Here is a 22,552-nt window from a genome sequence, read left to right as displayed (position 1 = left end):
AAACTGAATTTATGCGGCTATGCCACACATCATACATTTTAGCCCAAATATGGTTCACACTTTCTACATAACCCATTATATAAAGTAAGTTAATACAATTAATTCTGTCTCCATCTGCTACACTAGGCAATATTTCTTCTTTGTTTTAAATGTGAATATCTTTTCAAGTTCTCACTGATTTTTACTAGGGAGTATAAGAAAGCACCCAGTATTCTTTCTGAAGACGGAAAGTGGTGATTATTTGGCAAACATGTCCCATGCCTTCATCACTCCTGACATCGGAGCAGGCAGACCATCAGGAACAACAGATTTTCATAAAGAATCAGTAAAGAAGTTGGTCTTGTAGCATGTGTTTCTTTCCCTAACTCATTGCAAGTATTCCTAGATGTCTTTTGATATAGGAAGAGCTTCTTCCAGTAACTCAGGCTTTCAACAATGCTAAAAAATGCTAATTTACTGCAGTGTGTCTGTGCAAACCAGCATCGCTCTGATGGACACAGACCTGCCAGCTGGGGTCTGGTTGTCCGCCAGCTCCTCTCCCTCGGGCGGTAACGCTGCTTCAATCAACGTTCCTTAAATAACAGTTAAAATAATCCCATTTGATACACTCTTGATATTATTCCTCAATGTTGCGAATTTCTATTTACAGGAAATTGTGACACGTCATCCTGTGTATTTATAATGAGTTTTAAACCTTTATTCTCCATTATAAACACCTTATCCCACACTCTCATTTTACAGCCTTTACCAAGTCATTTCTTCTGCAGTTTATTCTTGCACAGCTGTTCTGTTGTCAAGTTAGAGTTCAGCGTCAGAAAAACGAACAAAATCAGCTGTTACATTTTGCGTGGCGCTGTGAAGATCCCAAGGAATAACTCAATGCTCTGCAACCCCTCGGCTACAGTTAAAGACAATTTACAATGCAGGTAAGTGCTCCAGCCCCAGGCCCCGCTGCCATGGCCGCTCCCGCAGCCACCGCCCCGTTCCCTTGGCAACGCCGCAGCTCTCGCGAGAGAGTCCGCCGGAAGTGACGCACCAGCGTAAGGGGGCGGCCGGAAGGGCACGTGATACAGGCGCGGGCATTCCGAACGGCGGAGCGGGAGGTGAGGCGGCTGTTATGCTGCTCCTGTTGCTATGGCAACCGCGGCCGGGAGTGCGGGCGGGCTGGAGCGGGTGGGATGTCCCGGGAACGCGGACCGGGCCGCACTGGGACGGATGGAATGTCCCGGGAACGCGGACCGGGCCGACCGGAGCGGATGGAATGTCCCGGGAACGCGGACCGGGCCTCCCTGGAGCGGGTGGAATGTCCCGGGAACGCGGACCGGGCCGCACCGGAGCGGATGGAATGTCCCGGGAACGCGGACCGGGCCTCACTGGAGCGGGTGGAATGTCCCGGGAACGCGGACCGGGCCGCACCGGAGCGGATGGAATGTCCCGGGAACGCGGACCGGGCCGCACCGGAGCGGATGGAATGTCCCGGGAACGCGGACCGGGCCTCACTGGAGCGGATGGAATGTCCCGGGAACGCGGACCGGGCCGCACCGAAGCGGATGGAATGTCCCGGGATGCGGCCTGGGCATCCCCATGGCCGAGCCCCGGATGCCCGTGAGCCTTCTGCCCGGGCTGCAGTGCGTGTGAACCCCGGGCCTTCCGTGCAAGCGAACCGGCGCTGCCTCCGGTCCCTCAGCTTTCTGCGGGCCCGCGGTGCAGCTCCGGGCCCAGGGTGACCGCGGGCCGGCGGGTTCCTTGCAGGTGCCAGGGGAACATGCCCAGGATAACGCTGAACGGCATCGCGGTGGATTTCCCGTTCCAGCCCTACCCCTGCCAGGAGGCCTACATGGCCAAGGTGCTGGAGTGCCTGCAGAAGGTGAGTGCTGCCTCTGCCCCAGCCCTTTGGGTTCATTTACTACGTTTTATTTCTAATAGTGAAAAATAACTTCTATAAAAAGAGGTTGTGACAATTCAAGTTTACTTTTCCTTGTCCCTGTGCTGCCTTTTCCAAATCTTCCCTGACCTAAGGGAAGCCTATTGCGCATATATATATATACATATATATATATATATATATAAATTCTTTCAATACGATTGAACACAAATTGTCATGAACGCCCAGCCACTAGTTTTTCTGCGACTTACAGTGTTTTTATGCACTTTGAAATTGTGACATCCAGTAGGACTAAGTGTTTAGAAGTCCTTGGATAGTTTTCTGCCTAAACTTTGATGTGGAATATAGTCTTAATTCTAAAGGAAACTGACATTCTGTAGTCTAAGAGTCACTTTCTGGTTTTGTTTGTTGTTTTTTATTTTGTTTTATTTTGGTTTTTTCCCTTCCAGTAACTTCTAATATTTTCATGTGTTTTATGCTGAAATGTGATGCATTTTAGTTTCTCTAAGAGTGGAGAATTCCTCTGTTAAATAAAGCATTATGTCTGGCTCTTGGTTTTAGATTGAGCCTCACTAAGCTGATGAGGGTCCTACAGGTCGTGCATTTATATCAGCCGTACGTGGGGTACGTGTGTGGTTTTTGTTATATGGTGGAGCCTACCAGGCAGCAATCTCTTTTTTACCAAGGAAATGCAGTACAGCGCAAAGACCAGTTGTAGTTACATCTCCGAATTGCTCACTTTTTCCCCTTTTCATTTTATTTCTCTTCAATAAAGAAGGTAAATGGCATTCTGGAGAGCCCTACAGGCACAGGAAAGACCCTCTGCCTGCTCTGTTCCACTCTGGCTTGGCGGGAGCACTTCAAAGACACGATCTCAGCCCGCAAAATCGCCCAGCGCATGAACGGGATGGAGCTCTTTCCTGAGAGACCCATGTCCTCCTGGGGCAACGCAGACACAGATGCAGACATCCCAGGTAAGCGTGTAGTTAGACAAGCCTTGGAGCTCTTGTTGAGCAGCTGAAACACAGCTTCACATGTTTTTATAGATTTTAAAGGTGTTTTCCATGTTTTTATATTTTCTTAAAGCATTAGAAACTCATTTACCTCATTTTGTGTGTGTGAATAGTTAGACGACAGAATTTCTTGCAAATGTTTACCATAGAACCAGCTGGGAAAGGAGGCCAATTATATTTCCAGTTCTTCTTTCTGTGCTAATAATGTTTTCCTGCTTTTTTGTCCTCTCTTTTGCAGCTTATTACACTGACATTCCTAAAATAATTTATGCCTCCAGAACTCACTCACAACTTACACAGGTCATTAATGAATTAAAGAACACAGTCTACAGGTAAATATGATTTAGGATAATGTTCCTGTTCAAAGAAAAGGCGGAGAAAACTGCCTGGTTTAGTTACTGCTTGAATTTATGTGGATGAATATATAAAAAATGATATCCAGTGAAATGTAGTTTTCATAATGTGCATGTGTAGAGCCTGTGTTTCTTTGTTGTTGGGTTTGTTGTTTGGTTTGGTTTGGGGGGGTGTGTGTTTTGGTTTTGTTTGTTGTTTTTTGTTTGGTTGGTTGGTTTGCTTTGTTTTTTGTTTTTCATAATTCACAGCTTCTTTTATATTCTTCGATCATAGAATTTCCTGAATCTGGTCTGGTTTTAGTTCTTGACCTCATACATTTACTTCTGAAATTACCTTTTTGTTTTCTTTTCTGGGGCATTTCTTTAAGGCAGCAGGAAGCCATTACAAAGTTGAATTCCTTATACCGATGTAAATCTATGAAGAAGTTTGTGTTTTTACTGTACCGATGTCTGTCACAGTTTTCAGCTGTTGAGGTGCCAGTGTGTTGACTGAGCTCTTTGGCCAGACAGTAATTGTTTGTTTGTTTGTTTGTTTCCTGTAAAGATAAAGCCTTGTAATAATAAAGTATGGGAAATGTTTGTAGTTCTTATCCTACTGTAAAAGTCACAGCCAGCTCTGGAATAGCCTGTAGTAGATGACAGTCCCTGGTTTATTTGTCTGAACTGTCATAACAGAACCCAGATTTTATGGTGCATGATGTAAGCTGCTACTAATTACCTCCTGCAATAAACTACTGCTTGTTACCACCCACTGCTACCCAGAGAAGCACAGCACCATAAATTCAAATAATGTGTATGGCTGTTACAAACAGAGTAGCTTGTTTACTGTTTTTGTTTCTGATCCTTATTTTGGGCTCCTCTATTTTTCCTGACTATTTTGCCTTTGATATATGATACACATACAACTGCGTCCTTGTTTTTTGCCTGATTTTTAACATCAGTGTTGTGTATTCTCTTTGAACAGGCCAAAGGTCTGTGTGTTGGGTTCCAGAGAGCAGCTTTGCATCCATCCTGAAGTGAAACGACAGGAGAGCAACCACATGCAGGTGAGAGCAGAGCCGAGAAAGCACGACAGCCAGAACATGGGGGGGTCAATTCGACACCAGGGGTGTGATTCTGAACTTGGACATTGTGTCACTACTGGAGGCAAAAATAGAACTTTTCAGTGCTTGACAAGCAGTGCTGCCCTTTTCTGAAATGTACTGTAATTTACAGATCTACATGTGCCGAATGAAAGTGATGGCTCGTGCTTGTCATTTCTATAACAATGTGGAAGGTGAGTCTGACTGTGCAGTAAAGCCCTGGTTTTTGGAAGGGGGGGTTTGCTTGGTGGGTGGAGAAGTTTAAAGGAGTTGGCAGAGTCTGTCTGTGTGTGTTCTGCTTTGCGTTAAAGTGAAACGTTAAGAAGTGGGTGACTGATGATTGGGGCAACAAAAAATATGTGTGATACTTTTACCTGAGGTTGTGGTTGTAATGTTGTAATTTTTCGCAGAAAAGAGTACAGAGAAAGAACTCATTGAATCAATCATGGATATCGAAGACTTGGTTAAAAATGGGAACAAGCACAGGTAAATGTTCCCTTCTAACCTTCCCCTTTACTTATGAAAACAATTTATCTGTTTATTTTTATTGATATCTTGGTGTGAGCTTGAGCAGCACAATGATGAGGGCAAAGTGGAGCAGCTAAAAATATTGCAGAGATGGCTTCCAACAAAATAATGTGTGCACTGAAGTCTTGACTTCTTCTGTTACTGCAGTTTTCATCACACAGCAGTTAATTTCAGTCCTGACTTGTGTCAAGACTGAATCGGATCAGGGTCAGGCTCACCAGGATTTTATTTCTCATGTGAGCAGAGGCTGCCAATATAATCTGACCTGACAAATGATATTGCAGGTTTGTTTCAGATCCAAGAGGATGAGGTGACTGATTTGTTGAGATAAAATAGTTTAGTGCAGCATTTACTTGTGTCCTAAAGGGCTGAAATGACGCTGCAGTACCGAATGCCACTCTTTCTCCTTGAGTTTCTTTTTTTCCCCTGTTTTGCGGAGTGGCACAGCTAAGTATTGTTTTCTAGGCATCTTTTTACTTCTGTAAATACAAGTAACCATCTGCCCTAAAATTAAATGTGCCAGTTCCAACTCCTTAAAAAGTTGATTAGAAACCCTTGAGAGTATGAGACATAGTACGTGAATGCCAAATACACTTGTCATGTTTCTGCAAGTGTTACTTCATTGTTTGTACTACTTTTTTATTTTTAAACAGAGCTTGTCCTTATTATCTCTCTCGAAGCCTGAAGCAGCAAGCAGATATTATTTTTATGCCTTACAACTATTTACTAGATTCAAAGGTAACATCTATCTTTGCTTTTAAATGCAATTCTTCTTCTATTTATCTCATGTTGTTTTTTAGTGGATAAGCTGTGAAGAACTGATACATAGCAAGTGAATTAATTGTGTGGTATAGTTCAACACTAATCAAAACCCAGTTCAAATTCAGAACCGTAGAGGATGCCCTTTTGTGTTTGTTCTCTGTAAAGTTCTTTCCCACAGTTAAGAAATTTCTTTTTTCTTTTTTTGTTTGAGGCCTTTCTGTTTTTATAAATTAGCTTTGCAGAATGTGATGCCCGTGTTGTTTAGTTATAAGTTGTCTATGCTTCACGGACAGTGACTGAAATTCTGACAAACCTGTGTATCCTAGTCTGGTATAACTGTTGCTTGGGGGTGTTTTGGTGGTGTGGTTTTTTTTCCTTATTACAATGTCAGTAGTAATCTCCATAAACTTTTACATGATACATTTTTATCACCTTCATTTCTAGATAATACAATTTAAAATACATGAAAACCCAAATCTGTCTCAAGAGCCAGTTTCCCAGTCCATCAAATTTCTATTTGTCTGCGGTCTTTTTGTCCATTCCCTCATTTTCTTTTTCGTCTTTAGAGCCGGCGAGCGCACAACTTGGACCTGAAGGGCACTGTGGTGATACTCGACGAAGCTCACAACGTGGTGAGTCATTTCTGGTCTGTTACTATTTTTCAAACTTCATCCAAAGAGAAAAACAGACCCGTGCCCTATTACAAACAGTCTGTAACATCTGTACTTAGCTATTGCAGTCATTGATGTTCATTATCTTGGATATTTATTGTTTCTGTGACAGTTAAAGCATTGTAGTTTAATTAACAGCCCTTGGACACTGCTGTGATTTTTCTACAGGCTGACAGTTTCTTCCTGAAGGGTGGGTCTCCAAATTAGTGAGGGCGCTCACATCCCTGTTTGGAGAGTTCTCTTCCAGGGTGTTAGAAATCATGAGAGCGCCATTCCTGGAGCTCAGCTGCATCAGCTGTCCAAGGGCAGTAGATGGCAGATGTGATTTTTATTCATAGGGGGAAAAAAAAAGCTGCTGCATGATGAGAACTTCTACTTAGTTGGCTCAGAATTGCAGCCCTTTGCCTAAATGATGGAATGCAAGGGAACATTTGAAATCTGTCCTTTTTTTCTGCCACATGAAGAACCTCCCAGCGGGATTTCTGCTGAACAACTGCAGAGTTGATTTTCTGGTGGCCCGTTCTCCTGTCCGTGAACTGGAGAGCGTGCTGGGTTTGACTAGACAGAGCTGCAGAGTTGATTCCTGTGCATGCTCCTTTCATCAGAAAACCTTTTTTTCTGTTGAAAAATGGGTGGAAATCCAGTCATCATTTTTGGATTTTTTTTTTTTCCCCTTTTGTAGTGTTTTGAAAATATGAATTGGTGCCTGCATGCAGAAATGAGCCAGAACAGCTATTCTAGAACTACTTGTTTTGCAATAGTTCTCCCATGGAACTGTCTGTTACAGATTAATAGGTGCAAATTTAGTAATTACTCTGACAATTGACTTATTTCCGTTTGGGTTGTTTACGCATGCAGCTAGCTCAGCATTTTTTACTTTAACTTAACTCTTCATAGCTATGGCAGTCAAATTTTTGTGTAGGTTAGTCCTTAATATTTCTCTTCATTCCTCAGGGAAAATGATTCTTTTCATGAATGAAAAAATTGTGACAAAACAATATGTAACTTATTTTTCAAGGTCATAGAGAGTTTTGTCAAACTTAGTTTGGTGAGTGTTCAAACCATTACTTTTTTTAATAGAAATTCAGTGTGTTTCCTCCTTCTCTATAACAATATTTGTTCTGGTCTGTCCTCTGGCCTGAGTTGGAGATTATAATTGAAATCTAGCCTGGTTGTCTGGACTTTATCATGAGCAGATACCACACGGCGCAGTCTCGGTAACGCTTCTGTTCCTTGGTGTTTTAGGAGAAGTTGTGTGAGGAGTCGTCGTCTTTTGATCTGACACCCTATGATTTGGCGTCGGCACTGGACGCCATCAATGTCGTACTGGAAGAACAAGCCAAAGTAGTTCAACAGAATGAAATAAATGCAGAATTCAATATGGAAATGGCCAGTTCAGGTGTGTCGAGAACCACAAACCACTGTTTGCTGGGATTAGTGCTGTGAGCAAGAACTGGAAAATAACTTTTCCAAGCAGTTTCTGGAAAATTGGCTCTTAACCATAGATAAATTGTAGTTAGTTAGTAATCACTGCCAGACAAAGATGAAAAGATTTGGCCAAATCAAGGTGACCTGAGGGGTCATGAAAGAGAAATACAAGTGGAAAACAGAAGATGTCTTTCCCTTTACACAGTTCTAGCCTTTATATCCGTAACTTTTGAAAAGGCATAAAGAAACTAGGAATGGAACAGATGCAAAACATCCTTTTGACATCTTTCCTTTCTCCAACAGGACTGAACATGGAACTTGAAGATATAGCAAAGATAAAGAGTAAGGTTATTTTTTTGTACTGTTGATAATGGTTGTTGAAACAGTTTTAAAAGATCAGCAACTAGAAATCTGGCTCATGTGGCGTTTCTGTAGACATTGCTCTTAACTGAGAAGTTCATGGATTGTCTCTCTTATTCAGAGAATTTTGTAGAATGTTTAGTTACAGTTTTCCTGAGAAGATGAGAAGTTTGGCAGATAAATAGATCACTTCCTTCTTTTCTAGAAGTTCCCTTGTTTTCTCATCTTGTCAGCATGCTGGAAATGTATTTGTTGTGTCATTCTGCTGTAAGAACATGATGCTACATAAACTTAATAGCAAGAGCTTGACATGTCTCATGTTTACAAAAGATTTCCAAGAGCAACTTTCCACATTTATAGAGAGTTTAACATTTTGCTGACAACTGTGTTTTCTAAGAGTGTCACAGGCTTCATCTAGGAATTGAGGTCATGGAACTTCTTTAAAGTTTAATATGAATTTTTAGAGATGTTATCAAGGAAATTGTTTTTGATAATTTTGATTTGCTTATGGGATCAAGATAACAGCTGGGTTGCTGTCTTTGGTGACAGCCTTGGAAATAAAGTACATTTGACAAAGAGGTTTAGATGAGTCCCAGCAGTGAGTTTCTGTGAACTCTTAACTTTTTTTCCCCTCTTGGTTCTCTTAAAGAAATTCTTCTTCAGCTAGAAAGTGCTATTGATGCAGTGGAGCTGCCACCAAATGGTGCTGGAGTCACCAAAGAAGGAAGGTAAATTTCTTCTCATGAATATGTTGAATATACAGCAAATTCTAGAACCAGGTGAAACTGGGTCTGCTGTTGGGATTGGTACTAGTATTCTAGTTTCTGGGAATAGTATTTATTCAAGGTTTGGGGTCTCCTTAAATCCACTTTCTGTAGTAATTATTTCTGGTGGAACTCCCTCTAAAAGTGTTTCAAGAGTAGAAATCTGATGCTGTTTGTATGTCGGTCAGATATTCTGAATGGGAATAAGCTCTTCACTGTGCTTATTTCTCAACTAATGCGCACTGTACATCATAAAGAAAATAGTGGAAATTGCATGCGGATCTGTTTCTAAATTAATACCTCTCGTATGCTGTAAAGAAATCATGGGAAATGTGAAGGATGTGGTCAGTATGCTTTCTATCATGTCAATATCATCTGCTGCCTATATAACCAAATACTTATTTTTATTTCTATAAATTTTTCTTTCTCATGGAGACAAGAACATGTTTTGCTGCTATATGGTGAAATTGTTGTTATAAAAGAATAATAGTAATTGCGTCCATGTGATTATTGACAGCATTTACCCGTTTGTGCTTTTTCTCTGTAAATTCCAGCTACATCTTTGATCTGTTTGCAGAGGCTCAAATAACATTCCAGACCAAATCCTCGCTCTTGGAGTCAATAGAGCAGATTTTACAGTTTCTTTCAGGCCGTAAGTGTAAATTTGCTAGTTGTTTCACTGGGATTTTGCTCTGTAATGTAAGTAATTAGAAGTTTTCATTGTTTGGAGGGAGGAGGAGAAAGGCTGCTTTGTTTTGATTTCAATTATAAAACTTTTAAAAGCTCAAATCTCGCTCTGAGGACCCGTGTCTTTTTATTAAGACTTGCTGCGAGGTCCTCTGCTGGGAAACGTGCTTTATGTCTGTTGATGCAACAGAACTAGTTTTAAGAACTGCTTTGTGTCAAAACCTGAGTGGGTACCAATATCCGTGCATACAGACGTGTCCGCGTGTTGCACACAATGCTGTTTTTCTCCAAAAGCAGAAGGTTTGTGGAGTGCAGCTTGGTGGCATTTGCTGATGGTGCTTTTAGTGTTTTGATTTCTTCCCTGACCATACAAGTTACAGAACACGAGTGTTTGGAATCACATAATGTGATTTTTCTTTGATTTAGCAAGCTTCTGTTCTACTGTCCATCAGCTGCTTTTTCTTATTTTGCCTTTATGCAAAGAAAAATCTCCAACTTCCACAAGCACTAAGGAAATTATTTAGTTAGTTTGTACTTGCAGAGTCTTCAGGAAAAGCATTGGACAGAGGGAGCCCAGTCCATGGAGACTGAAACATGGACTGTCGCTCCTGCCAGCGCATCCTTTGAGAACACATCTGTCCTTTTTTTTTTGTTTTCCTCAGCATCTTTCTCCTTTTATGCTGTTCACGCTTTGGCTTAACATGTACATTTGTTTATTATTTCCTTAGTCAAATTCTCACAATCAGTGTCATTCATTACATTGTTTTGGCTGCTCCTCTGGGGTCACTGTTTTAAGCAAACAAATGGATGTGTATTTGTGTTGTAAATGCAATTGTGTGTTGTTCTCTCTAGGCACTGGGATATTTGTCAATACATCTGGATTGCATAAGCTCTCAGACATTATCCAGGTAAATTCTACATGCTGCTTCTACACGTGTCTGAGGGGAAGACGAGTTGGTTTAAAAAATGTGGGAAATCATTGGATCTGTTTTATTCTTGATTGTATGTACACTTGAGCACTGATGTTGAGGAGAAAGCGGCTGCCTAATGGGATGGCCTACTTGGATTTTTACCCAGGCTGTTCTTTTATAATTTTGATGTCCCTTTTTGGAGATGCTTGATGTATATTTGTCTGATTTTAGCCTCCACCAGGTGGAGCTGGATCATCGAGCTGTTTGTAGCAGCAGTGCTTGGGAACAGGAGACCTCATGAAATAACCAGACAGACAAAGGGAAAAATGCAAGAAAAAGATAATTTAGCTGTATTTTCAGAATTTAATTATTAAATTAAAGGATCTGTAAATATCATCTTAGTGCCACAGGAACTGAATGTGACACTTGTGGGTATCTGTGTGGTGCTGTCAGTCCTCTCCCTGTTGTGCACTTGTAAAACATTGATTATTAAGAACCTGGCCCCCATAATATTAGAAGATACAGCGGGCCAGTGGCCTGAAATTCAGTTTCTGGCTTCCCTCTGAACTTGACCCAAGCTCTAATATTCTTGAGTGGTACTCAGAGGATAATGTTTGGAGAGCTTAAAGTTCAAACAAAATAGCGTCTTCACTGCAGTGTTACATACTGCAAAATCTGCTGATGTTTGGGGTTACGTTCACTGTATTCCCAGAACTGGGTGATTTCAAAGAATCATCTTGGCCTGAGTTACTGGGCATCATGTTGAATTAAACGTTTTCCTGGCAGTGGACTTGAGTGCGTGGACGTGTGAGGGTCCGTTCACAGCGGCGTCCACAGAATTTCATTTTTAAAGCAATGGTTCAACAAAACCTGTGTGTGTTCTGCTACAGTAGTAACAATTTGTATGCACTGATTCCAAAATGATTTGCACTGGAAGCTGAATGTCACTGTCCTTTTGTGGGGAAGGTGAGGTTTGCTTAATTTCAGTTAAGTTTATATAGCTTCCCAGGGTTCCAAAGCTGAGAGATGATTCAGAAAGAGAAACCAGGTCTTCTGCTCCCAGTGACTGATGCCTACCAGTTTGTGTGCGCTACAGGACTGGAGACAATGGTCTGAGGGTGGATCAGTGAAAGGTGATTTGAATTGGAAGAGGAGTGTTTGCTGAAAGCTGAGGTCCCTGTGCTGCTGTGGACACGCACATGGACAGTTCTGCAAATCATCTGCCACATGATAATCTGTTCTTGTGAGGTGTTTCAGCAGGACTTGGTCACAGTCTTTGCTGCTTAAACATGGTGCTTTCTAGTTACAGGGCCTTGTCATCAAGACTTAATTTATAACCAGCTGATCTTATTAATAATATTTTACTTTCAGAAGAACACTTATTAAAATATTTTTTGTATAGGCAGTCTTTGGCTATTTTTCAGAAGTTAATATTTCCAGGAATTGTACTTTTTTCCTGACTGGTGGAGAACTTGTTGCAACTAGCTGGTATTCTTATGAGCTTGGACAATTCCTTTTAAATGCCTAAATTAATTTTGTTTACACAAATTAACAGAAGTTATAAATATTTGAGAACCACAGCTGTTTTCATTGAAGTTGCATTGAAATGCCGTACGTTTGAAAAGGCAGCACCCTTAGTCACGATGCGTCACACACAGGAAAGGGGAGGAAGCAGAACTCTGCGCAAAGAGCTGGTACAAGCTTTTTGCTTAACAAATGGACAGCAAGGTGTAATTACATGCTGATTTTGTTTTGTTAAGCAGAATATTACTGTAGGGTACTATGGCCGAAATGTTAAACTAAGGGAATTCAAAAAGTTGCGACAATGAGAAAGCCACGTGGTTAGCAGGGATTACCTGTAAAAAATGCGTTTATTCAAGATTCTCTGCATTTATTTAATAACAGCAGCAGGGAGATATATTTAAGGTTATCACAACAGTAAATATTGTGGAGATACTGCTCAGTGCAAAGATATGATATGGATTTTGCTGGAAACAGTTATTATTTAAGAGTTGTTATTTTTTTACATCTATTTTCTAGACAGTATTCAACATTGATCCTCCAGAAGGCTCAACAGGTTTCATGCCACATCGGTCAATATCTAAATATTATAAGGTATGAGATGCTTTGTGTTCTACATTTTCCCTTGCTGGCGTGTAATATCTGAGCTTAGTGTATCCAGGCTTCAGAAGGATGTGGATAGTAGAGCAGATAACAATGTTGATTACAGAAAGGACGTGGAAGTCCTTCCAGAAAACAAACACCAAAGGAACTGCGGTTTAGGTCCCAAGGAAAAAGGGGAGCTATGCAGTAATTTTTAAAGAAACTGTGAAATGAAATTAGGGAAGTGCAGCAAATGTGAATTGCTGAGAACTTTGATACTGCATATTATGCAAAAATCGAGTGTTCTTCCAGTAATCTGTTATCTTGACTTTATCTTATTACCAAGCAAGTACAAACAGCCACTAAATTTTCTCTCCAAAGTCTCTATAACTTATTTAGGGTTTGGGACTTATGGGCTGTGATGCTATAATGAATTTTAGGAACAGATTTATTTATTTTTTTAGTTAAAGGTAACTTTCACATTTAGTTTAAGACTAGATACTATCTTTGTTGCCAAATGAAGCAAAACTTTCTAACACAAGACTTTTTTCTAGTCTGCGTGTTTTATTCTGGTGGACAATACCCAAATAATTGGGTTCTTTGTCTCTGCTCAGGGCAGCCCATGAAAAGCTGCTCCCATAAACTGACTCAAAATGGCTGGTTAACAGGTGATTCTTTGCTCCTTGTTAGATACATTAGGAAAGACTGGAATCAAAATAAGGGGGAAATAATATGTCCTTACTAAGACTATAAAAGTGACACTGATTATGTTAACTACTCTTGAAATGTGCTAGCTTTTTTGAGGGATGAAGTGCAAGGTCATTTCTGTAGCCACCTCTAGAAATGCTGCTGCTGTTTTCCTTCAGGTCCATATTCACCTGGATAGCAATAATCAGAAGAAGAAACAAAGGACAGATCTCTGGAATTCATCGTCTGCAAAAAAACAAGGTACAGGACTCTCGTCTTGGGGAGGCTCGTGCAAAAGCTGGATTGAAAATTACTCAGCTGCTCCTTTTGATTCAAATAAGAGAAAACAGTTGAAGACATCCCAGTCTGCATTATTTAACTGCTGTGAACAGGGTGTCCTGGAGTTATTTCTAAAGGTGACATGACACAAGCAATCTCAGTACGATTCATTTTTGCACCAGTGCTGCTTTGTGTGCCACTAAGGTTCTAGTACAGTTATTCCAGTGCAAGGCAATGATCTCCATTGTGGAACAGCTGCTGGTATTGATGTAGAGAAAATCTTCAGACCAGCCCAGAAGGGGAAACCCTCCTTCAGGACTGATGTTGAGATTTATGTAATGTTCTACTGTCCTTGCATCAGCTACATTTCCCTGTATAACTGTGTTAAACACAAAATTGGTGTTGGTAAGGCTGTAAATGCTTTTTACAAGGAGGAGATTCATGTACAGATATGATAATGAAACTGTATGCCAAAGGTTTTATAAGGGTAAATTCCGTGAAAGTCCTTAATCTCTGCTGAAATTACTCATATGTAGTGGGTGAGGTATAATTGGTTTGATCACTCTGAAACTCTGTATAGAAGATTTATGTAACGTGTCAGAGAAATAACGCTTGAGAATGTGAATTCTTAGCCAGAAAATGCCAGGCCAGAGCATTGGGACGCTGTTACCTGCTCTGAGATGTGACCTTCTTTTGAGCAACTTCTGAAGTTTTAGAGGACATCTTATCGCTTCTTGATAGTTTCAGCCTCAACTTTTCAAGCCTTGTTCAACTGAGGTTTCTCCCTCTCTTTCCTCCCACCCATTTTGTTCCTTATTCTCTGCAGAACTTGGTATCTGGAACTACCTCAGTATAGTTGTCTTTCAAACAACATGCCTAGAAGAAAAGAAACTTGGCTTCTGAAACAAGGGCTTATCCTAAGGCTACTATAAAGCAGCACTGAGCTTGGTTTTGTTGTTCTTCAACATTCATTCTTTCTGATATATATATATATATATAAAAGATATATCATATATATATATCAGATATATATATATATATCAGATATATATATATATCAGATATATATATATATATCAGATATATCATATATATATATATATCAGATATATCATATATATATATATCAGATATATCATATATATATATCAGATATATCATATATATATATATCAGATATATCATATATATATATATATATAAAAATATCTTTTATATATATATAAGAAATAGTTAGGTGGAAAACAAACCATTCTTATTAGAGAAGACAGATGCAGATCCCTTTAACTAAGCCTCCTTAACAGGATGCTCTCCAAGGATCTTTGTAAAGACCGTGCCTCCTAACTATCTACTTAATTACTCAGTACAATGCCCTTGAGAATGCAAGTATTTGTTTCACAGAAGTCCTTTTCTTAAGGACAAAAGCAACATTTTCCAAGGAATGAGTTTCCATGAATTTAGTGGGTTTGCACGTAATGTTCCCTTAAATGTTTCCACAATAAGTTCTGTTCCTGGACAGAAGTGTGTTGTCTGGTCATCTGCACATATTGTTTTCCTGAGATATTGCTCAATTGGAGCTTGAAGTTACGGGAATAATTCTGAGTAGATTTTGCTAAATGTGTGAAGGAAAAGGCTAATAGAAACACTTTAGGTTTGTCGCATAATTTGGAGAATTTATACCCCATACCAGTGCAATAAAGTCAGAATTCTTCCGTGATTTAGTAGAAAGATACTGATAAAGTGTCATAAAGTTGTATTGGTTGGAAAAGCCCTTCAAGATAATTGAGTCCATCCATTAAAACAGCACTGCCAAATGCTGCTTTTCAAATAAAACCACTATTTGCAAGTAACTATGCAACAGATGAGCAGTTTGTTGAGACTTGCGCTATGTGTGAGCCTGGCAGAGGCCAGGCAAGACTGCTCAGGTCTGTGGTTTCCTGCAGCGGTACAGCAGATTGTATGGAAAGAATGGAAACCTTTTAACAAAAGCTGTTTTCAAAGGATTTTGTGGAAACGACTCAATTGTCTAAAAACATTACTGGTAAGAAGCTCGGAACAGCTGATGAGATGAGTGCCCTGACCACGCGTCCTGTGCACGGGTAACACTTGTGAACGTGATACTGAATTGGGATGGTGTGGCATGAAGATCAAACACTCTTCCTTTTGCTTTACTCTAAGTTACCGTGTTGGAGACTTAGTGTGAATCAAAGAGATGCAGAATTTGCTAAATTTTGGAATGTGATTCTTTTTGAATCTGGGCATCATCTGGATGGATTTGCCCATGTGAGATGGAAGGATAAACTAGCTTAGAATAAATTTTCTCTTGTAATTCTATAAGCAGTAAGTGACTCACTGGGCACATCTTACTGGGGATTTCCTGAAACCGTCAGCTCCTTTTTGGAAATACAGTCTTTGAATGGAATGTGTACGTTTAAAAGACATGTACATGATATGTGGATGCTATTTTTTAAATTGAAACTAATCATGCAAAGCAGAAACGGAAACAAACTGATGTTTCCTATGGCTGCTCTTGTTCTTGGCGTAGACGATTGTTTCATCCCTTTTGCCTTTGTCTCTGAAAAGATGTGCTGAGATTTCAAGACACTGGTGATAGAGCTGTAAGCTGAGCAATGAATGAAATACATGCTAGTGTGACTTATCCTATTTTCTTTATGTCCTTTCTGTTGGCCATTCACACTATGCCAAGTTTTCAGTGTCACACACATCGTATATCCACATCCTCCAAGAGAGCTGAGCAGGAGTTGGAAGGTTTGACAGTTGATTGTGAGAAAAATGGAAAGTTTCGATGAAAAGCTGTTGGCAATTCCTGATGGAAAAGGGAGTCTTATCTTTCCAAGCAAGAGCAGGGGTGGAGATATTTTTATAGTAACTTCAGTTATTTGTTGTTCATGCCAACATTCTGTAGCTCTGCCATGCTTCCCCCTCCAGTTGTCCTTGATAGGAAGAAGTGAATCTGTGGATGAAGCCTGAGTACTTTTATCTGCTCAAACTGCCTGTTACTTGATGACAAAAAGATCTGATGCTCTGTCTTTTCGATAACCATCTCTTGATTAAAAGTATAATTAAGGTGTGAGGGGGTAATGACTATTTAAACTATATTTTGAATGGGCATAGTAATTAAATGTAGGGAGGACCAAAGCAGAACATGCCATACATCTGGATTTTTACCTTCAGATGCTGCCTGGTTTACTTTCAGCAGTTCAGATGCAATTTGCTATATGCTCATCATATTCTAATATTTCCACTTGCAGACTTGCTTCTTAGTGTCTTCTCTTTGTTTGATACAGGAAAGACCTTGAGCTACTGGTGTTTCAGCCCTGGGTACAGCATGCATGAGCTTGTTCGACAGGGAGTCAGGACGATTATCCTGACTAGTGGGACTCTCTCCCCACTCTCATCATTTACAATGGAGATGCAGATGTAAGTGCCTGCATGTGTGAACAGAACCGTCACTGAAAAATCTCAATCTGTTCTTGTGATTTTAGATTTTGCCTCAGGAATTCTGAGTTCTGGACTGGTAGCCAGTAGGGAATCATGTAATGAATGGGATCTTGTGTGTTTCTTCAGCCCTTTTCCTGTTTCCTTGGAGAATCCTCATGTTATTGATAAACACCAGCTCTGGGTTGGGATCATTCCTAAGGGACCTGATGGAACTGTGCTTACTTCTACCTATGAAAGAAGGTAATGAACTTCCATGTGGAATTCTCCTTTGAAGTTTTGTGTTCTGATGCTTTGGGTTCTGCTTGCAGACCCCTGCCCTGCACCCTCATATCACGCTCAGGTACCAGCTCCCCGTCCCTTAGGTAGCAGCCCACCCTCATTGACATAGAGCCCCATCCGAAATTTCTTTGCTGAAGACTTAATTGTTTTGAAACACAACTTGTCTTTGCAACAACTATTTTTATGTTGAAAGCTTGTCACCGTGACTGGCCTCTCTTTAACTTCTGCATTGCCCGCTTAAGGAAAATACATCCAACTGTTTGTCAAGCTTTTCATCATCATTTTTCTTGCTTTTCTCTGAGCTTTCATCATTTTGCCCATGTCTGTTCTTCAGAGTAGACAGTGCATCTATATTGCCAGCAAAGAAGGCTGCAACTTGATTTCACTGTAGATTGATTTCCATTGTGCAAAATACTGTGTCTCATTGGCATCTCTGTATACAATTTGCAAAGGCAGTTTGCTTTGAGCACATGGCAGAAGGTTCTGTGCTTGCCAGTTCTCTGAAGTTACTGGAGAGCAGCAGCACGTTGGTGCTGTGGTTAGGGGTGTAGTAGTTCTCTAGTATTTGGAAATGAGGAGTAGTTACTGGTGTGTGATACACGTGTTCTTCCATTTAACTTTCTTCTGGTAGCATACACATTTTTGTGTAATCACATTCTTAAATTTATTGCAATTTCAACTGCATAGACAAACCTCAAGCAGAGAATTTTCTAGTTTAGCCTGCTGCACGCCAGAGTTATTCTTTTTAGCAACACAGAAAAAATACATTAAAAAAAAAAATCTCAAACAGCTTTTACTGAAAAAAGGGAGAAATGCCAGATATTCCATGGAACTGGAAAGGGACTCAGCAGTTGTAACTGATTTTTACAGAGAAGCAACAGTCTGGAAACCCCTCAGACTGTATTTTTCACTTTAAAAGCTTAGTGTCCTGTTTCGGAGTGTTTTGTTGCAGATACTGTCTTTCGAAGGAGGAATGCTGGAGATTCCACCCCCTAAGGCCTAGAATACCTGTTTTTCTTGAACAGGGGAATTCAGAGTGTCTGTTTTGACAATGTCTCTGTGGTGACAGGGATATTTGTAGCTCTTATAAGTACGTTCTTTTTTGGTTTTCCATGCATGTATAAGTTTCCTTGGAAAACAGTGTATGCAAAAGGGCGGAGCACTATAAAGAAACATAAAGGCACAAGAGATCAGGTGGCTTTTCAGTCAGGACTGGAAGAAATGGATAAGTACCGTTCATGTAGAGCATTACTTTTTCAGTTGAAGCAGAAGTGATTTACTTGGCTGATCCCACGTGTAAATAATAACCATAGTAACCAAATTCACCACACCTAGTTCATCAATAATTATTTTGAATGGTTGTAATGTTAGTCAGGCTTGACGGTACCTGCAGGTTTTTCTGGCAGAACTGTCACCTTTGAATTGCTGGTATTAATCATAAAACTCGGGTGGCTGCCCACTTCCTCTTGTTACATTTTGATAATATTAAAGCTTAAATCATCCTCAGTGCTAATAAGAAGAATTTAATAGTAATGTGTAGTCAAGCTATTACTAATTTTGTGTCCTTGGCCTGGGCGCATGTCACAGGAAGGAGAGCACTGGGGGGTATGGACACGCTATTTGAGATGAGTATCAGAGGAAAAGCAGAAAAGGAAATACAGTGATGTTACTTGGTTTTTCTTCTTTGTAGGTTTTCTGGGGATTATTTATCTTCTCTGGGGAAAACAATTGGTAAGTGAAGTGTGTGGATTTCAGAAATGGGTTGTTGCACAGGATTTATAGGAATCTAGAAGGAGAACATACTAAAGAAGATATAATGAGACAAAGAAAGGTAAAGGATTGCATTGCATATCCAAACGCTGTCTGGATTTGGATGCTTCTGTTTGCTCAGGCAGCTGCTCCTGTAATTGTGTGTGAAAAAGAGTTTGAGTCTTTGGTTTAGTATTTCCAAGTTAGGACTTCATTTTTATTATCAGGTGTTTGTGTTTGAGTCAAAAACGTGGTTCCTAAACACCGTCAAAGTGAGACAGACTAGAAAATCAGTGCACAGAGATGGTGCAGCAAAGCATCACCTGCAGAGCAATTAAGGATCGCAAAAAGTTAATGCAATTTCTTGTTATATTGTTAAAGGCATTATGTCAATCCTGCCTTATGTCAGCATTTATTGTTTTGGTCATGTTTTACAAATATAATAGAACTATAAAACACTTGAGGACAGAATAAAAGAGCATTTATGTAGCTTGGCTGAGATGTGATTGAAAGGATTCTATTAAATATAGAAGGGTTTGAAGGAAATGGAGGAGAGTGCTCTGAGCTGTTCAGCTTGGCCTAAAAGGTGAAATTAAGAGCATACTTTCACAAAATACCAGATTAATGGTTTTTTTTTCACTAAAGTAAATAATATTTGACTGGAAAACTCTGCAAAGCAACCTTGTGGTACTTCGTCTATTGATTTGGATGTTCAGACTGCAGTGGACAAAGGGGGAAAATACAGCAGATGATTTATCTGTTTCGTCTGTAGTGTTTGGTGTAGCTCAATCTTTCATCCTGTTAACACCACACTTTAGAAAGCTAGTTAGGCATCTGTATTAAAGCTTTTGCCTTGATGACAAGCTTATGAAATGATCTAAAAAAATGAAACAGCTTCTAGTGTACAAACATTAATGTCAAGAAAGCAGAAAAGCTTTGGGAAGGATCCCATGCTGTTTATTTTTCCTCTGCATCCTGTGTGCTCCAGCCCAGGATGAAGTGCCCTCAGCTACACACTTATCTCATTGCAGGTAACCTGGTACGGGTTGTACCGCACGGACTCTTGGTGTTCTTCCCATCGTATCCTGTCATGGATAAGAGCCTGGAATATTGGAGGGTACATTAATTTCTCTGCCTTTGCTAGGTGGTTTGGTTACACATGTCAGACAGTTTGTACTTGGGCTATCTAATCACGCTTGTTGAAAATTCTTTGTTAATAAGTACATTATAAAATCTGGAAAGTAAAAACCTGGGTCAGGCTTCTTTTATTTTGATCACAATATGCTGGAATCCAGCGTTGTAGAAACCAGACCCCAAAGAATCTGATTATCTCATCTGGTCTCCTCTCAGAGTTACTTGGTTTCACCAGAGTTCTCTATATTAAACCTCCAAATTACAGCTGGTCTGAGTGTTTCAGTTTTTGGGGAAAAAAAAAATCCCCCTATGAGCATTTCTCTTATTTTTAATTTGAAACCGTTGCAACCGTAACTTCTGTAACCTCTGTGCTCATGACTTGAATGTCGCTGGTGAGACTTGTTAGAACAATTCTGTTTGAAATGCTCTTCTTCCTTCAAAGTGAGTGCAGAGACAGAGGTGGGACTGTGGAGCGGGTCTCTGGGAGGTGGATGTTGGGAACTTGTATGTTAGAAAGAAAAAAAAGCAAATCTGTTGTCTGTATAATATCTGAGATGCACCAACTGTAAGGAACTGCCGTAAGTGGTGTCAGAATCGTGTGTTTCTGCTTCCGTTTCCTCTGTTTGGCAAGAGAGGATCAGGCTGTGCTGGGAAAGTCTGTGCTCGCCACTCCTGAGCGTTTCTGTTCTTGTGGGCACTTCATTTGACATCGCCGTTTCTGATATGTTCATCATCATGTTTCACAGGAGCATGATTTTGCTAAAAGAATAGAAGAAGTAAAGCCGATGTTTGTGGAACCCAGGAACAAAGGAAGCTTTGCAGAGGTTGATTATTTGTATTACCTACCTATAACATTTTCAGAAACTGCAGTAATGTTTAAATACTATCTCTAAAATGTGTTTGTGTGTAAAATATCCAAACTTTATCCTAGGATAAAATTAAGACTCTCTTAGAGCTTATTTGATTTATAGTTCTTTTACGCATCCTTCCTATGCTTCCTTGGCTAGTTCTGCAGGGTAAAGTCTTCATTTGAATTCCGGTGATTTAACAGCAGTTGATGTACTTATGTACTGGGTAACTGAGGTGGTGGAAACTGTCACTTCAGCAGTCAGCAGCTTTTAATGTTCTGCACAACGTTTCCTCCCAGCTTGTCCTGCTTTGGGTGTTAAGGAATTGTGCAGTGTCAGCTCATTTATTTAGAGCTGCTCTGTTTGCTTCTTCGAGTAAATGTTCTTGAATTACTTTCCTGGTTTGCCTATTTTAACCAAGGATCTGCAGAAGCACAGGGCAGACCATGTTTTACATTCTCATCAGAAGTATCTGACTTTAACTTTTATGCTTACCTAGATACATACTAGACTCCACAGTAATGTAGGCAATTTCCTAAGCAGCTGGCTTCTTATGTTGGCAGTGAGTAAAAGTAAAGAAAATTATACTGAGCCAAATGAATCACATTTAGACCTTGGTGTACAAGTAAAGCTTAACTAGTACAGGTTTTTATTTATGTGTGTGCAAAGGATGATACCATTCCTGCTCTTGCTTAAACTAGTTTATGTTTAGGTAATGGATGCCTACTATGATAAAGTTGTCTGTCCGAAGTCCAACGGAGCTGCGTTTTTGGCAGTATGCCGAGGGAAGGTAATGGAACCGCGAATTTGTTTCATCTGAGATCAGATTATATAGTTGATGGAAAAACAAATCATTCTAGATCTCAGTAAATTTCTGTTATGTTACTGTAATTATATGTGGGGAAAAAAACCGAAGGAATGTAGTGTGCCATGAAACCTTTTCAAAATTAGGTGAAGTTAATATATGCCTCATTCCTACTTTTATCCACCTTGGAGTCTTTTAAAGGAGATGAGCATCATACTTATTTCCTGTTGGCTGCTCACCGAAAACCCATTCAATGAGAACAGCCGTTTTGGAGAAATAAAAGAAGCATTTGTAATCAAACGTGTTAGAACAACCCCATTGAAACGCAAAAATGTTGCTCAGCTTCAAAGAATTTAGATTCACTTCATGTCCTTTGGCCTGTCATTGACATTTTCCAGTGCTGAAAAATTGATTTATGATATTGGTGGAAATATTTGGAAAATCATGATTACTCTTGGAGCCTTTTGTTGCTGGTTACTGCCCACCAAGAGAAGATTCCACTTCTTGGAACCTTCAGTCCCAGTCTTCAAAGCGGCTGTTAGATCAATGAAGAAAAATGCAGCTCTTGTTGGGTGGGACCAAATGTGCCCGTCCTTCCTAAATATTGTGTTACCCTGAGCAGAACAGAGTCTATGGAGAGATGGTGCTTTGCAGTAACACACAATTGGAGGATGTTTAGTTTGTTGTAGTCACAGAGTTAATAGTATGACTGCAAAATTTGAAATGTTTAAGATAAACCAAAAAAGCTGTGTTGTCAAAAGC

At 40.1% G+C, this 22,552-nt stretch overlaps 1 protein-coding gene across 1 annotated transcript in view; it reads left to right on the top strand.

Annotated features, from left to right (window-relative positions):
- Positions 1–1,753: 1,753 nt before the first annotated feature.
- RTEL1 (regulator of telomere elongation helicase 1) overlaps positions 1,754–22,552 on the top strand; it is a gene marked incomplete at its 3' end in the record, with an annotated part of 40,886 nt that continues 20,087 nt past the window's right edge. The window contains exons 1-21 of the mRNA XM_080354607.1: positions 1,754–1,867; positions 2,661–2,859; positions 3,137–3,230; positions 4,216–4,297; positions 4,467–4,527; positions 4,744–4,819; positions 5,515–5,599; positions 6,190–6,255; positions 7,540–7,693; positions 8,026–8,064; positions 8,732–8,810; positions 9,401–9,498; positions 10,386–10,441; positions 12,485–12,559; positions 13,414–13,495; positions 16,822–16,954; positions 17,102–17,215; positions 18,945–18,985; positions 20,035–20,120; positions 20,884–20,961; positions 21,698–21,775. Coding sequence (XP_080210733.1) covers positions 1,766–1,867; positions 2,661–2,859; positions 3,137–3,230; positions 4,216–4,297; positions 4,467–4,527; positions 4,744–4,819; positions 5,515–5,599; positions 6,190–6,255; positions 7,540–7,693; positions 8,026–8,064; positions 8,732–8,810; positions 9,401–9,498; positions 10,386–10,441; positions 12,485–12,559; positions 13,414–13,495; positions 16,822–16,954; positions 17,102–17,215; positions 18,945–18,985; positions 20,035–20,120; positions 20,884–20,961; positions 21,698–21,775 — 1,878 coding nt within the window. The 5' untranslated portion in view covers positions 1,754–1,765. The remainder of the gene's footprint in view (positions 1,868–2,660; positions 2,860–3,136; positions 3,231–4,215; positions 4,298–4,466; positions 4,528–4,743; positions 4,820–5,514; positions 5,600–6,189; positions 6,256–7,539; positions 7,694–8,025; positions 8,065–8,731; positions 8,811–9,400; positions 9,499–10,385; positions 10,442–12,484; positions 12,560–13,413; positions 13,496–16,821; positions 16,955–17,101; positions 17,216–18,944; positions 18,986–20,034; positions 20,121–20,883; positions 20,962–21,697; positions 21,776–22,552) is intronic.

Source organism: Nesoenas mayeri (genome assembly GCF_963082525.1).
Source record: "Nesoenas mayeri genome assembly, chromosome: 16".
Taxonomy (NCBI): domain Eukaryota; kingdom Metazoa; phylum Chordata; class Aves; order Columbiformes; family Columbidae; genus Nesoenas; species Nesoenas mayeri.
This window is presented reverse-complemented; position numbering and strand designations above follow the sequence as displayed.